Genomic DNA, 17,862 nt, shown 5'->3' with positions numbered 1-17,862 from the left:
TGGTCTATATCAGCCTCTCACCTATTGCATACACCCCCTTTACACCCCCTTTGGATTTCTGCACCCCTTTTCAATGCTTCTTTAGAGTCCAGAGTGGTCCTGGAGGACTGCAGAAGGATAGATGTGATCCCTCTCCACAAAAGTGGAAGTAAGGAAGATGTTGGGAACTACATACTGGTTAGTCTAACCTCTGTGATGAGTAAAGTAATGGAAACGTTTCTAAAATAGAGGATAGTGAGGCTTCTGGAATCCAACAGATTGCAGGACCTGAGGCAGCATGGATTTACTACGGATGAGTCTTGACAAACAGTTGGATCAATAGAGAGCACTAGATGTGGTATACTTAGATTTTAGCAAAGCCTTTGACACGATTCCACATAGGTGACATATATAAATTGAGTGCCCTTGATATGAACCCTAAAGTGAGTGACAGACTGGATTAGAAACTGGTTAAGGGGAAAGCAATGAAGAGTGGTGGTAAATGGTGTTCACTACTACGGGAGGCCAGTAGGCTTGAGGTTTCTGTGTGTTTGGTGCCAGAGATGCGTTTCAGACGACAGGATGAGCGTTTACTTTGCTCTTAAACTTTCCCAATTTGCAGATTTGCTTCACATCCAACTAAAAAAGTAGTAGAGGTTGGTATACTTTTTTCAGGTAGAATTCAGGCCATGATAAGTCAAGTCTCTGATCCAGGGGGTCGATTTATTATTTTAGAAGTTAATATTGATGATAATGTTCACCAGAAGGAGTTCTATGCTGCTCTGTCAGAAAAAATGCTTGATATGCAAGTGAGTCATTGGATAGTTGGAGGAGGGGGGTGGATTTCAACATTACTCCGTTTCTTCCACTAGGGCCGCTGAGAGGGAGGGGCGGGGGGGGGGGGGGGGAAGAATCCCCCAGGCCTGGCTTGCAAGGGGGGCCCGGCACCGGGATATGTATCTCTCCTGCTCCTGACAGAACCCAGTGATTGCATCTCGATGGAGCAGGAGAGAGAAGACTCCAGTGCCGGGCCCCCCTTGGAAGCTGGGGAGGAGCAGACAGGGCTTCGGTGCCTCTGGTTTGACTGGCGGGGGTCCCCAAGCCCCGCCAGCAGAAGCCTTCCTCCAGTGCTGTTCTCTGCCACATTGCCTATCCTGTGGCTGCTTTTCCCATGCGCAATGTGAGGGGAACAGCAGCTGCAGGGCAGGCAATGTGGTGAATAGCACTGGAGGAAGACTTCTGCTGGCGGGGGGGGGGGGGGGGGCAGGGAGGTGGGGCAAAATGTGCCCCCACACACACTTTGGGCTGCCCCCCGCCCCCACACACACAATTTTTGTGGTCTGGCTATGTGGTGGCCCTTGTTGGGGGGCGGCAGTGGCAGTCCTGGGGGGGGTAGCGGCTGTCCTGGACCCGGCTCAGTCTCGGCAGCCGAGACAACAACACCTCAGATATTTCTATGGAGGCAATATGAGATGACTATAAAACCTTTGTTCGGGAGCACATTATTAAGTGGGCCTCTAGGTTAAAACGACAAAGGCCAAGATCAGAAATTGAGACAAGAGATATCTCAGTGTGAGCAGCAATATTTCAGTAATTCTTCCCTTAAAATAAGAGACAGAACAGCTTCAAGCTTTATGGGCAGATAAGATCCAACATGAGTCATGAAGAGAATTTTTTTGAGGAAGGTAATAAGGCCAGTAGGTTATTAATACATCAACTTAAGGCTAAAACGTTGCAATCCTATATAACCTCTTTAAGAGATTCACATGGAAAATTGGTTACTGATTCTACTAAGTTACTGGCATTCTTCCTTCAATTTTCCAAATCCCTATAAACTTCGGAGGTGGTACCAGATCCAGTTCGAGGCTCTCAATATCTGGAAGCAGCCTGCTTGCCTAAGCTGACTCTAGAACAGACTGATTTGCTAGATCTGTAGATCCAATTGAAGGAAGTTAACAAAGCGATATCTACTTTAAAATCTGGTAAATCGCCTGGTTTGGATGGCCTTTCAGCTAAATTTTATAAAAGGTTTGTGAAATACCTGGCTCCAGTACTGATAAGAATGTTCAATAATATTTTACAGGGGTGGGGGCAACTGCTCCAATCCAGTAATTCCTAAACTGGAGAGAGACCCCACCTGTGCATCTTACCGCCCCATATCCCCTTTGAATTTAGACGTTAAAATCCTAGCTAAAGTTTTAGCAAACAGGCTTAATGGAGTGATCAGGACTATAGTTGGAGAAGATCAGGTGGGTTTTATGCCTGGAAGATCCACTGGGGATAATATGAGAGATACTCTAGATTTAGTATGGATTTCTAAAAAAAAAAAATCCCCATGGTTCTTCTTGCCATCAATGCTGAGAAAGCATTTGATGGGTCAATTGGGGATTTATGATACAGACATTAACTCATTTTTGTTTGGGCCCAAATTTTAGGCAGAGGATATCAGCTCTATATTCCTTTCCTACAGCAAGAATACGAGTAAATGGAGGCTATTCAAACCAATTTAAGTTGTTCAGGGGAACATGTCAAGGGTGTCCCCTGTCCTCACTTCTTTTTGCCCTAGTTGTTGAGCCGCTAGCGACAACAATCCATAAACATCAGTACATTAAGGGGATTAGCTTAGTGAATGAGGAGTTTAAAGTCACTTTATTTGCTGACAATATTCTGTTAACAGTGGGAAACCCTACTTCATTCATCTCTCCCTCATTTCTTCCAGTCATTGCAGGTTTATGGGTCCTATCAGGTTTTAAAACAAATGCCTCAAAACCTGAGTTTCTTTATGTTTCTTTAGACTCAGATGCAGTCTCAATTCTCAAAACTACTCTCTCTACCATATGGCTGGGCGAACAGTCATATTTAATACTTGTTAGGATTCCTACAGATTTGAATTTACTTTACAAACTAAACTATGGCAGACTGCTTCCAGAACTCTCTTCTGCATTGGACCGGTGGAACATCATACATGGCTAGGTCATGTTGTAAAATGATTCTACTATTGAAATTTCTCTACCTCTGTCAGACTCTCCTGATAGACATTCCTACCTATTGATTGAAATTTTTGCAAAAGAAAATGTCTGGAAACGACACCCACCTAGAATTGCCAGGCGAGTATTGCAACGTAATAGACAGGAAGGGAAGCTTAGGGGGAGGGGGTTTCAAGCTATTATTTGGCTGCCCAGTTGCGGGTTCTGGTAGAATGGCAAGATACAGTGCCTAAAACTTGGGTAAGAATTCAAGGACATATGCTACCACATAATCAATGGGCTAATTTTATATGGGAACTGAAATCAGCTGAGAGTCCCACTCTCTTGGTAGAGCATACTCTCCATTACTTATATTTGTTTGGTTCCAATTCTTTTGGGACTGACTGTTTAGCCCTTAATATATGGTGGTTTCACTTATTAATTTGTTATGTAGAGTGTTAACTCTATGCTGAAGCTGTTGTTATGCATTCTCATTTAAGTCAATAAACAGATTTAAACATAATCCCCTGGATTTTATATATGGCATGCAGAGTAGCGCACATTAAATTGTTGAAGCGACCAATTTACACGCACTACTCAAGTCAGTTAATGACAACCAATTATAAACACTAGTTGGCAATAATTGGAATTTACATGCACCTCTTTTTAGGTGTATTCTAACAAGAGATGCACGTAAATTCCAGTGTGCGTAGCCAAGAAAGGGGTGTGGCAGTGGGAGGAGTGTTGTGGGAGGAGTGTTGGGGTCACCAATCAAATCTACACGTGTGGTTATAGAATTTGTGAGAGTGCACCTAGATTTGGGTGCAGGCATTTATACCAGCTTTTCACTGGCATAAATGGCCGCCTAAATCTAGGTGCATTCGCCCGGCCTATGCGCTATTCTATAAAGCCATGTCTGAATGTAGACACGGCTTATAGAATACCTAAATTTTAGTTGCTATGCATAGAATCCAGCCCAAATATGGGAACCTAAAATATGTCAGCTACAATTAAGGGGAGCTTCTCCATACCTGAGGCATCTCAGATCTCTTGTAGCAGAAGTAAGAGGCAGCATAGTAGGGGACAAAAAGTTATCAGTGGTATCCCTATTGCACTCGCTCCTTGTATTTGCTCCTCATTGGGATGAAAATTTCCTGGGACTATGAGAGTAATCTGGTATACACTGTGCAGGAGATTTATTTGCTGGGGGAATACTTAAGTCTTTTCAGCAATTACAATCACAGTATTCTCTCTCCTCTAAAGATTTTTTTTAATATATCTTCAGTTAAGTTATTTAATGTGCTGTTCACCAGTTTATAAGTGATTACAGTGCAAGTTAGTGTCTTTTGAAGAAATCTTTCATTTGGGCCTTCACAAAAGAAACTTATTTCTAAAATTTACAATTTACTTTTGGGGGACTCTCTTATTAAACATCTGTATATGCATAAATGGGAAAGGGATCTGGGAGTTTCTATTTCAGAAAAAGAATAGTCCGTTTTATATGAGAATGTTTTTAAAAGTTTCTATATCATCTAATTTGATTGAACAAGGTCTCAAAATTCTGTATAGATGGTGTTTATACCCTACACATTTGACTATGTTTTCCCTGACACGCCTTGACTGTTGTTGGAGAGGTTATGGGGGAAAAGGCACATATTTTCATTTATGGTTGGAGTTGATCCAAACTTTCTGGGCTATGTGTTCTCAACTGCTATCAGATGCTGCGGGTCTTGATTCTTCCAGCCTCGAAGGTGTTAACAGTGTGTGTAGCAATTATGCATAGGGAAGTAGCAAGATATTGGTCAACTGCAACCCTTCCTACTTTGCTTCAAATCAAGTTGAAGTTGTGGCAAGCTTACTATCATAGGGCCTCTTTTATCAAGCCACGCTAGCGGCTCCCGGTGCAGTAATGCCGACAAAACCCGTTCACTTTGAATGGGCTCCGTCAGCATTGTCATGTCGCTTGATAAAGGAGGCCCTTAGTAAGTTGACTTCTATACATCATGGACTCTTGCTTTTGAAAAGCAATGGGAACCCTTAATCATTTGTCATGAGTTGGACTTTTCTTCTTGATTAGGACATCTTATTTTCTCAAGGAGTTATTCTGCTAGGTATTATTGCATCAAAGAGATTTTGCATTTGCTGGTATTTGGGTATGAACAGCTACTAATTTTCCTTGGCCGGTTATTTGGAGATACTGGTTTCTAGACTTGTTATCCCACTGTGTTATGGGATTTCTTTTTTTTTTTCTGTTATATTGTGTTTAATGGGTCTTTGATAAACTTTTCAAAAACCTTAATACAGTTTCAAATAGAAAACAAATCTGCAATGGGGTAGACTAGACACCCTTATAGTGTGGATAGCATGAGGAGGGATCTAGCAAAGCTTGAAGAATGGTCTAAATTTGGCAGCTAAGATTTAATGCTAAAAATGCAGGGTAAAGTATTTGGGCAGTAAAAGCACAAGGGGGATTTCTGTGCATGAAAGAAGAGTGAGACTTACTACTACTAATCATTTATATAGCGCTACTAGGTATATGCAGTGCTGTACACTAAATATGTAAGAGACAGTCCCTGCTCGACAGAGCTTACAATCTAATCAAGACATACAAACAGGACAAATAAGGGATAAGGGAATTACTTACAGACATGGGAATTGAACAGGTGACTAGAAGTTAGGAGTTAAAAGCAGCCTTAAAAAGGTGGACTTTTAGCCTAGATTTGAATATGGCTGATGGAGTTGGAGACTCGGGGGTGATCATATGTGATGATTTTAAGATGGCCAAATAGGTAGAAAAAGTGAGAGCAAAAGTCATAAGGATGCTTGAGTGAATGGGGAGAGGAATGGCCAGCAGGAAAAAGGAGGTGATAATGCCTCTGTATAAGTCTCTGGTAGAGTATTTTGTACAATTCTGGAGACCACACCTTCAAAAAGATATAAACAGGATGGAGTCGGTCCAGAGGGCAGCAGCTGAAATGGTCATTGGTCTTCATCATAAAGCGTATGGGGACAGACTTAAAGATCTCAATATGTATTCTTTGGAAGAAAGTCGGAAGAGGATATGATAGAGCTATGATAGAGACATTTAAATACCTATGTGGCATAAATGCACATGAGGCGAGTTTCTTTCAATTGAAAGGAAGATCTGGAATGAGGGGGCATAGGATGAAGGTGAAAGGGGATAGACAAGAGTAATCTAAGGAAATTCTTCTTTATGGAAAGGATGGTGGATGTGTGAACAGCTCTTGGTGGAGACAAAGATATTGAATTCAAGAAAACATAAGACAAGTATATGGCATCTCTTAAGGGAAAAGAAAGGGTAGTTTCTATGTAAAGCATCCCCCTACATCTCTTCACATTGAAGCTTAACAGCCAGTCATTAGCCCAAGCTTCTAATTTGTTTGATCATTTCTCGTACATTCTGTTCTCTCTTGGGTGTTGCCAATCTTTCTGTCATTGGCAGCAGGGTGGATACCCATGAGGGAGTGAAATGCATGAGAAGTGATGTTTGGGCTAATGCTTAGCAGTTAAGCTTTAATGTGAAGAGATGTAGGGGATGCATTTGGGTGCAGAACTCCACAGAAGCTGTATGTGATGGGAGATGAGAGGAGCCCTTGACAAAATGGCCCCTGACAAAATAGCCCCTGTAACAAAGTTGTCTGTAGCCCTTCACAAAAATAAGAAGCATAGTAAAAACTATGTCTCCCTCCCTCAGGGTGTCCAGCATGTGTTCTCCCCCTCTATCCCCCACTCCCTCATCTGAGCTGTCTCTTCCTTCAACTCCCTCTCCAGTGCAGCATCCTTCTCTCCTCACCCCCATGTTTTGTCACCTCTGTCCTACTACCCCCATTCCTACATTCTAGCATCTCTCTCCATTCCTCCCCTTCCCATAGTCTGGAAATGAATTTCTTACTCTTCATTCCCACGCACCTCCCAACATAGTCCATCATGTCTCCCTCTTCCTCTTGCCTACCCTCCACAGTCCGGTATCTCTCCCGCCCTCCCCCCCCCCCCCCCCCCCCACCCGCGGCAGTCGTCCAACGTTCTTATGGTCCACCGGCAATGTCAACAAGCCACTTCGGCTGGCCCTGGAAGCGTCCTCTCTGTTGTGTCCTGCCTACGTGGACATAGGAAGTTGTATCATCTGCGTCTACGTTCAATAAAATAAATTTAAAATAAAGAAAAATGATGTACCTCGAGTAGACTCTGGTCTTGCACAGTTTGGGGGGAGGGAATATAATACAGAGGTGAACCAAGTGGGTACAAATATGTCAAAACACCAGGTGCCGTGGAAGGTAAACTGGGAGCCTGGTGTAAAAGGTTGTATGGGCCAACAATAGAATTTTGCAGTTAAATCAATTAAGCAATGGGTAGCCAACACTCTACCACAAGAAGCAGGGTAATGTGGTCACGATTTGTAGCAGAATCTAGTAGTCCAATCTATAGTATTCTTCAGATTCTGTGAGCCAAACAGTGGGTTCATGGCACTCTGAGGGAGCAAAGCACTGAGTTAGCACCTCTGTTCTTTCATTCTCCAGGACTGAATCAGTGGCAGAGAAGATGCTGACGAATTGGTTCACTTTCTTGCTGTATCGATTCCTGAAGGTGAGATGTCTGGGTAAGGGGGTGTGGACGCCCCAGCTGGTGCATTCCATATGTCCTCACATTTAATGCTTGGCTTCGCATCATGGACTAAATTCTGTAAATGGTGCCTAAAAAATTGGTGCCGGGAACCACAACTACATTTAGGTGTGGGCATTTATAGCAATGAAACCTTGGTGTAAATCTCTGTGCCTAAATGTATGCACGTTAATTTTAATTAAATCCAATTAGCACCAATAATTGCTTGTTAAGCCAATTATCAGTGCTAATTGGCTTATTATTCAATTAAATTGTGCATGCCCAAAATTATGTGTGCAGGTTTTTGCAACTTTTATATAATCTGGTGGAGGGGGAGGTGCTTGCTGTAATTTGTGGCTGTGTGCATTTTTGTGTTGCTCAGTGTGCAGACACATAAATATGTGCGCTCTGAATAGTTTGAGCCTCTTCTGGCTGCGTGTGTGTGAGCACCTTCTGTAACGTGCTCACATTCCCTCACAGTGCTTGTGCTTTTTTCCCACCCTGTCCCAGGAGTGTGCAGGAGAACCACTCTTCATGTTGTACTGTGCCATCAAGCAGCAGATGGAGAAAGGACCTATTGATGCTATCACAGGCGAGGCCCGGTATTCACTGAGCGAGGACAAGCTCATCCGGCAACAGATCGACTACAAGACACTGGTGAGCATGGCAGTCCAGTACCATCATACAGTGTGGTGTAGGGTAATACAATATGGTAGCTGGCTGTAGGTGTTCAATTCTATGGTTTATGCTGCTTGGGGTTTATCTCATTATCAGGCTGTAGGGGCCAGACCATCCTACTGAATTATGTAGTGCTCTGACAATGTGGCACAGGGGAAACTTCTCCCTCTTCTGGGATCTATGCATTTGTGTACCTTAGGAAAACTTCTAATGAATCTGCTTCTGCAGCCCTATAAAGATGGCTTTATATGGAAACATGCAAAATTTTAGGTGAAAACTGAGAAGAGTTGTGTTGACTTCTTCCCCTTCCTCCCCTCCACTCTCTGCGTCTTCCCTCTAGACCTCTCTTACCCCCAAATAATATACTAATTTATTGGGCTCTTCCACCTCTCCACAAAAATCCTGCCTTTTGCCCTGCATCTCTCTTCCAGCCAACCCACCATGCCAGTTGTGAACCTCCTCCAGCAACCTTTCTCATCACATAACTGTAGTATCATCTGTTCTTAATTCCTCCCCTTCCCTCAAGAAATCAAAGCCATGCATTTGGGGTGCAGAAATCCAAGCATCAAATAGCATTTGGGAGATGAAGAACAAGCAGTCACCAGATAGAGTCCTGAAGGTCATCATCTCTGATAACTTCAGGGTGGTCAGTCAGTAGAGCAAGCAGCAGGGAAAGCTACTAGTAGACAGAAATGCATAAAGAAGACAGGCTCCAGTAGTACAGAGAGGGAAGTAATATGACCTCTCTACAGGTCTCCAGTTAGACCACACCCTAAGTACTGTATTCCATTCTGGAGATTACACCTACAAAAGGATGTTAAGGTAGAGGGAGTTCTTAGGAGGATCACCAGATAGTGCATGGCCTGCGGTGAAAGCCATCCTCTGAAACCCTGAAAGAGATGGAGGTGTACTGTCCACAAGAGTGAAGGGAAAGAAGGAGATATTGAAGCCTGATAGAATGCAGATATTCAAAGAGGTACCAAACGATGGCATTTTCCATAGAAGAGGCAGCTCAAAATGAACTTATATGGAGGCTGAAGAGTAGAAGGCTGAAAAGGACAGCGAGAAGACACTTTTTCTCTGCAGGCTGGTGGACCACTAGTGCAGACTAGGGGCAAAACAGTGGTAGAATTCAAGCATGCATGAGAGAAACACAGAGACTAATGTCTCTTTGTGTTTCTCTCATGCATGCTTGAATTCTACCAGAAGAAGGAAGAAGACCTCAGATTGCTTGAGACCTGTGGCAATGCAGAAGGCAGGCAGAGCTGGATAGACTGATCATGTTTATATTTTTGACCTCAGATTGCTTGAGACTTGTGGCAGTTCAGTATGCAGGCAGAGCTGGATAGATATTCCTGACTTATTACTTGAGACCTGTGGCAGTAAAGTAGTCAGGCAGAGTTGGTTAGATTAATAATGTCTGTATTCATGACCTCAGATTGCTTGAGACCTGTGGCAGTTCAGTAGGCGGGTAGAGCTGGATAGATTGATAATGTCTATATTCCTGTTTCCTAGGCCGATAGCAGGCTTGGCATTAATTTCATGGTATCCTTGGATAGCATAAAGGGATCTCTCATAGACTTTTTCATCAGGAACGCTCTGCCCATGTGTACGCTTACCTTATGGAATAGTGCGTGGCCTGAGTATTGACTCTTACGTGCATATGTGTGTACTTACTTACACCTGTGTATACCCACATTCTGGCCAGAGTAACAGTTACTGTGCTGACTTGACACTTAGGGGTAAGTTCAGGAAATGGCACCAGGATAAAATTCTATAACCAAAGGCTGGTGTAAATGCTTGCGCCTATCTACTGGCATTTAGGCGTGCAAATGAAGTATTCTATAAAAATGTTTCTCAGTGCTGACCCGCCCATCCCATCACCATACTCCCTTAGGAGATATTTGCTATAGAAATTAGAAACACTTTTTGTAGAATAGGGGCATAGATCAGTTACAGGCGTAACTTCTAATTAGTTCCATTAGCACTTGTTAAGGACTGTTATTGATAGTTATCAGCAACTGGGCCAATTAGTTTACACACGCAAGTGACCCTATTCTATAACCATGTGCCCAATTGCATGCCGATCTTTGGATGCCATTTATAGAATCAGGGGGTTTGTGCACACTGATTCACATAGGGGCCCTTTTACCAAAGGGTTGGCGCAGGGCAATGGGCTTGCCGTGAGTCAATCTGGACTACTGCTGGGTTACCATAGGAGCTTGGCGGTAGTTCCCACCCCCAGCACACAACATTTATGGCATTACAGGAATTTTTAAAGATTTTTGTTGCACCAAAACTTAACCAGCGGTAATCAGGCAGCACCACAGACCACATGGTTAATGCAGGAGCCCCTACCGCCATCTCAATGGGTGGCGGTAAGGGCTCCCCACTGAAATGACCGTGCGGTAAGTGGTTCAGTTACTACATGGCCATTTCTTTTCCTAAAACATGGACAGCCTTTTACCCGCTGCAGTAAAAGGGGGCCTTAGCGCGCGCCAAAAACACATCGACGCTAGCGCAGGCCCCTTTTAACCGCAGCTTAGTAAAAGGGGTCCAGACTTAGTGCATAGAGGGAAATGGGCAAGCAGAGGATGGAAACAGAGCTGGGATCATCTTCATCAGGTGTTACCCAGTGGTAATCGGTGCTGCCCGATTACTGCTGGGTAACCCCCTGCAGTAAAAATTAACAAAAATTTCTGGTCGCACCGGAAATGCTGCATGCTAGGGGCAGAACTACCGCCGGCAGCTGCGTTAGGCCACTGGTAGTTCCAACTTGCTGCACGGTATCCCTTTAGTAAGAAAACCCTAAGGCAGAAAGGATAATGATGAAGATACTGACATGAATATTCTGAAGGTCTCCCACCCTAGGGCAGTATATCAGATTTTTAATAAACTTGGAATTCAGAAACCTTTACATTGGACCTCAGTGTACAAGAAATTGATTCAAAGAGTAAGTTCATTTCTCATTTGTTGATACTAGCACAGTGCAGTGTAGCATTTAATTGAAAAAGTCCAGAGTCTCCCGCTAGATGCGAGTAGTTCAGTTTGGGAGCTGTACACTATGGAAAAACTGTACAACAACAAAGAGGCAGCGATCTGCATGTAAATAGTCCACAAAGGGAACACAGCAGACCACTAAATCAAAGAAACAGATATTTATTGCTCAAGATGCATCTTGAGCAATATCTGTTTCTTCGATGTAGTGGTCTGCTCTGTTCCGTTTGTGGAGTATTATGGAAAAACTATTTCAAGAATAGTCCTCTATACTGAAAAGGATTTGTGAATATACTTACTAACACTTATGTAAAGTTCATTTATTTATTTAGATTTTGCTCACACCTTTTTTATTAGTAGCTCAAGGTGAGTTACATTTAGCTACACTGGGTATTTCCCTGTCCCTGGAGGGCTCACAATCTAAGGGAGTCTTTTACTAAAGATTATCTCGTGTTATCTGCCAGAGGGCCATTTTATTCCTATGGGCCCTGCTGCAGATAACATGCACTAATCTTTAGTAAAAGAGCACCTAAGTTTGTACCTGAGACAACGGAAGGTTAAGTGACTTGCCCAAGACCACAAGGATCAGCAGTGGGAATTAAACTGGGCACCTCTGGATGTCAAGACCAGTTCTCTAACCACTTGGCCACTCCTCCACTCCATATAATGAAAAGGGAGATTGAGAGATGGCACGTTGTCCTTCTACAAGTCTAGTAATATACACTGTTTTCAACAACAAAAAAAACATATACAAAGCTTGTTTTATGCATTACTCTGTCAAAACTTGACCAATTTTAATAAATTTTGCATTAAGCCTACACTCACACTGGCCACCTCACCTAAACAATGTCACCACCATCAGGGCTGGTCTTAGCAAGTGCGGGGCCCTATGCAGACCAATTTGGTGGGGCCCCATCCTAGCCCCGCACCACCGTAGCCCCGCCCCTACCTCCACCCCATTGATAAGATTATTCCATTTTTAGAACTTTATTTATGAAATTTCAAATAAAGACAAATGAAGCTAAACTTGTACAAAAAAACTGATTGAAATAATAAGCACAATGCTATCATGAAACCTCCCCTCCCTAGAAATTATTCAGTTCAAGTCCACTACAATTAGTAGTTCTAATTCTCATAACAAAGGAGAATAAAGGAAAAATATTAAGAAAAGATTCAGTACTTTCAAATTCCCCTATTACTCTGTAACCCATATATGCAATAAAATAAAAATGAAATGAAAAGATATACAATAAAATAAAGTGATGTGTGAAATATAATGTACAATATAAAAACATATAGACCACCAAGGTATTAAAATTGTTTTAAAATATATACCACAGCTCTCTGACTCAAGAAGACTCCGACTCTGTCTGTCATCCATAACTGTCTGACAACACACAGAAAAAAAATAAGTTAAAACAAATTGTCACAATTAATACCTTATACACCAATACACCAGCCTTACGGAAAATGCAGACCGTCAACAATATGAAGCTAGCAAGGGATCATAATACCACAATTCTCATGCAGAGCCACAAAACACCCTTTTAGAGGTAGTGTGTCATAATTTAGGCTCTACACCCTTTCTGATGTTTGGTGCCACCTTAGTAAGGCCAACACACAATCTCTCCACTGCAAAACACTATACACAAACTTGTGCAAAAACACACTCATAACCTTAACAAACCATAAACAGCACTAATTCCAAGGACAGAACGAGCTACAACCTTATGCGTGGCGTGGAAAGGCAACTGTAATTACACCTGGCTCTAAAACACCAGTGCACAACCTAGTGAAAAAAAACAAACAAAAAGGGATTCAAACTATACGCTAGCAGAATACTGCACCTTCCTTGATCACACCTGAAAAACACATAAAGGCAAAATACTGAACTGGAAAGTTATCTCAAGAAGTCAGACTCAGCATGCAGCAATACTACAAAAATTGAAACGTACATGAAAAATATCACAGATGCACATTTCCAAAAACTGACATATTCCAATTAATAAATCCTGAATAAAATAGTTTTTTCTACCTTTGTTGTCTGGTGACTTTGTTTTTCTGATCATGCTAGCTCAGTATCCAATAGTGCTGCTATCTGTCCTCTTAACTCCGTTTCCAGGGCTTCCTTTCCATTTATTTCTTTACTTTCCGCCTTTCTTCTTCATTTCTTGCCCTACATCCGTAAGTAAAAGCTGGGTCCTCCGCAGACTTGACTGTCCAGTGGATCCAGCTTCTGCCTATTTTCTATACCATGTGCACTTTTTCTCCTCTCTTCCTTTTCCCTCACCTCATCTCCTTCCTCACTCTTCCCTCGCCTCCATCCATGTCCAGCATTTCTTCTCTCTCCTCCATCCACCCATGTCCAGCGACCCTCCTGTCCCCCCTGCCATCCATCTATGTCCAGCAACCCCCCCGTCCCCTCTGCCCTCCCCTGCCATCCACCTATGTCCAGAAACCCCCCTCCCATGCCATCTACCCATGTCCAGAAACCCCCCTCCCCTGCCATCCACCTATGTCCAGAAGCCCCCCTCCCCTGCCATCCACCCATGTCCAGCGACCCTCCTGTGCCCCTGCCCTCAACCTATGTCCAGAAACCCCCTCCCCTGCCATCCACCCATGTCCAGCGACCCTCCTGTGCCCCCTGCCCTCAACCTATGTCCAGAAGCCCCCTCCCCTGCCATCCACCCATGTCCAGTGACCCTCCTGTGCCCCCTGCCCTCAACCTATGTCCAGAAACCCCCTCCCCTGGCATCCACCCATGTCCAGTGACCCTCCTGTGCCCCTGCCCTCAACCTATGTCCAGAAGCCCCTTCCCCTGCCATCCACCCATGTCCAGTGACCCTCCTGTGCCCCCTGCCCTCAAGCTATGTCCAGAAACCCCCTCCCCTGGCATCCACCCATGTCCAGCGACCCTCCTGTGCCCCCTGCCCTCAACCTATGTCCAGAAGCCCCCTCCCCTGCCATCCACCCATGTCCAGTGACCCTCCTGTGCCCCCTGCCCTCCCCTGCCATCCACCTATGTCCAGAAGCCCCCCTCCCCTGCTATCCCCCCATGTCCAGCGACCCTTCTGTGCCCCCTGCCCTCCACCTATTTCCAGACCCCCCCTCCCCTGCTATCCCCCCATGTCCAGCGACCCTCCTGTGCCCCCTGCCCTCCACTCATGTCCAGCATCGCGACTCTCCTCGTTCTCCTGATCCCCCCCCCCCCCAAACGACCCTCGTCTACCACCCGACCCGCCGGCACCTCACCTGACCCAGCATTTTTAAAAAAGCTCCAAGCGGCAGTGCCTCCTCGCGTCTGTGAAAGAAAAAAAGTCGCTTCGTCCATTGGCCGGCCTTCCCTCATGCCCCGCCCTCTGATGTAACTTCCGCAAGGGCGGGACATGAGGGAAGGCCGGCCAATGGACGAAGTGACTTTTTTTCTTTCACAGACGCGAGGAGGCACTGCCGCTTGGAGCTTTTTTAAAAATGCTGGGTCAGGTGAGGTGCCGGCGGGTCGGGTGGTAGACGAAGGTCGTTTGGTGGGTCAGGGAGTGGAGGAGGGGGGGTCGTTTGGCGGGTCGGGGGGGGCTCAGACGGCTGGAGGGAGGGGGAGCAGGGGAACGAGGACTGGAGAGTGGGACGTTGTAAAAGCCAGATCCGCGGGATCCTCCGGATCTAAGTACTACCTTAAGCGGTTGGTTTTTACACCGTCCCGAGAGTCACGTCGCTGGACATGGAGGGCAGGCGAGCATTGGCGGTGGTAGGAGAGGCGAGGCAGACTTGAGGCGGGCCGCGCGGGGCCCCCTTAGGCGCGGGGCCCTATGCGGCCGCCTCGGTCACCTCTGCCTAAGACCGGCCCTGACCACCATCTACCAATTACCATGGTAAGTGCAGGTGGCATTTTGCTTTAACCATAAACAGTTACCGTGGTTTTCAGTCACGAGGATCTGATCCTTACTAAAAATTTGTATCTGGAGAAAGGTTATGGTTTTCATAAAACTGGTGCAAGAGTTTTCAGAAAAGACGTGGAAGAGGGTAAGTGTAGAATATGTTTTGAAGAAATTACGAAAATCGGGCTCAACTGGTCACCAGTGAGGAAGCGGCAAGGCCTAATCAGTTCGCACTGAAGAAAATATTGTGACAGTTGAAGAACCAGGTAGTGAAGTGATGTCGTTTAGGTGAGGTGGCCGGCATGAGTGTAGGCTTATTACAAATTTATTCAGGATGATATATCCCAAATTTTATTGAAATTGGTCAAATTTTGACAGTTATGCAGACAACAAGCTTTGTATAGTTTTGGAGGGTTTTAAAACACAGTGGCCCCAATATTCAGACCGCGGGAGACAGCCTGGATCTCCCACAACTGCGCTGAACCGGGATATTCAATGCCGGACTGTTTCCAGTAACTGACATTGAATATCTGAGTTTTTTTCAGCAGGTTTGAAGATAACTGGCTATGTCGCATAGCTGGTTATCTTTAAACCAGCCGAAGATATACCAGGGTTTGACGCGGTGAAATATGACCGCCGAACACAGTTTAAAAATCGGCAGATAGCCAGTTATATCATGTGATACACCAGCTGCTAACAGCAGATATTCAGCAGAGGATAGTCTGTTATCCCCCCTGAATATCGGCAGATAGTCTGTTATCCTTTGCTGAATATTGGCGGAGAGCTGGTTAAGCGCTATTTAACCAGACAGCATCCGTTCTGACCGGTTAAATAGCGCTAAATATTGGGCGGTGTGTATTTTACATGTGTCTTAATAAGTGGCAATATTCAAACATTAGAATATATCCATAAAGGCATGACATTGTCCTATTTAAGTTGTATTTTGTATTATGGTTGTAAAATATTTAAAGATAAATTTTAAAAAATCAACTTTGATTTTACTGTGTCTTTAATAAGAGCTGCACCAAGCTTCAACCCTCCAGGCCAAAGATTTGGCACAATCCCTAAGTGGATATAAGTAGATTAATTTATACGAACTGATGAGAACATTTAAAAATAGAGAAACAAATGTCAGCACAGTGAAAGAAATGCTCATAGAAGGAGTGGGCATTGAGCAAGGTGTGCAATAAATTACTGACCAGAAGAAAAAATGAGTCAGAACTGGGTTCCTGAGTACTATGATTCCAGGCCCTCATCTCCTCTGTCTGTGTATTGGAGTGGCCTGAACGAGAGGCAAAGCGGCTAATTTGTTAAAGTTCCTAACAGAAACATAGCCACATGGGTGGATTTGTCTGGCAGGATGTAGTGAGTTAGCCAAAGCTGAGTCCGTTTGGCAGGTTGCAAATTTTTGTAATCACAAGTCTTAGCAGAAATGCAGGTGTTTATATAACAGGATCTATCAGGCTACCTAGGAGACTGGATATGGCCAGTACCAGTATCCACTGAAATTATTACAAACCTTGTAGTTAAACATGGGAAGGAAGGAGTGGCAGGGTGAACTAACAGATCTTGAAGGCTGCTCTGCCCATGGTTGTACAGTTGAGGAACAATGCAGTAATAATCTGGGTAGGGAGAGAGATCTTAAAAGCAGTCATGCTATCAGTTGGGATTCACCTTTTGGCAGTGTGGAGAGGAATAAATGGGCAGATTGGAGTACTTTTGTGTTTTTTTCTGCCATCACTTAACTGTAGCAATGATTTTATTGTGGCTCGGTGCTTCTCATTTTTGCTCATTATGTCTGTTCCTCTGTGTGGTTTCTGTCTCCCCCTCCCTGTCTCAGACACTGAACTGCGTGTGCCCGGACAGTGATAATAACACGGAGATCCCAGTGAAGGTGCTCAACTGTGACACAGTGACCCAGTCCAAGGACAAGCTGCTGGATGCCGTCTACAAGGGAATTCCCTACTCCCAGCGCCCCAAAGCAGAGGACATGGACTTAGGTAGTGCCTAGGAATGGAGACAGCTTCCTCTCCCTCCCCCAAACCAGAACATAGTTCGTGGTTCACTTTGATGTACCACTCATCAAAAAAAGATATCTAAGTGGTTTACAAGTGAAAATGTAAAAATAAAGTGGGTGAAAAAGAGAAGAAAAAGTGGAGGGACACAATTAGAGGCCTAAGTTATAATTCAGATGAAAGGACCCTTTTACCAAACTATGGTAAAAAGTGGCCTTAGTGTGTCTTTACACGAGTCATTTCTGCATGCTTAGGCCATTTTTACCATAGGGGTAAAATGGCCGATTTTTCTATTTGCAGTATTAATGGCCTTGCACTAATTTTCTCCTGGACTGTACATTTCTGCAGGTTCATGGTGCTCCACTGTCCATATAGAAACACAGTGTGCAGTAAATTAAAGACTTCTTAGGATAGCTAGCCAGAACCCATTCCCAGATCCCATCAGCATGTCAGCTCCTACCGACACATATTTGCTAGGTGATAAGATCTCATGTGCTAATCATGCACTAATCAGTTAGCATAGCTCATGCCCACTCTCTGCCCCTAGACCCGCTCCAGTGCTAAAAAAAATAAGTTGTTTTTTATGGTATGTGGGTAGCATGCACCAATCCCCAAATTACTGCAGGACACTTGAATGCACCCTGCGGTAAAGCATTTTTTGCTGTTAGTTTTACCGCAGCTTAGTAAAAGGACCCCTAAGAGAAAAGTGAGAGTATAAGGTACTACGAATCA

General features: G+C 44.3%; 1 protein-coding gene across 1 annotated transcript in view; it reads left to right on the top strand.

The window, feature by feature from the left end:
- The window catches only part of LOC115463477 (plexin-A3-like), a 362,021-nt gene that overhangs the window by 332,988 nt on the left and 11,171 nt on the right, over positions 1–17,862 (top strand). The window contains 3 exon segments of the mRNA XM_030194015.1: positions 7,484–7,550; positions 8,076–8,222; positions 16,956–17,115. Coding sequence (XP_030049875.1) covers positions 7,484–7,550; positions 8,076–8,222; positions 16,956–17,115 — 374 coding nt within the window.

This window comes from Microcaecilia unicolor, chromosome 2 (genome assembly GCF_901765095.1).
Source record: "Microcaecilia unicolor chromosome 2, aMicUni1.1, whole genome shotgun sequence".
Taxonomy (NCBI): Eukaryota; Metazoa; Chordata; class Amphibia; order Gymnophiona; family Siphonopidae; genus Microcaecilia; species Microcaecilia unicolor.
Note: the sequence above shows the minus strand (reverse complement) of the source record. Positions and strands in the feature narration are given on the sequence as shown.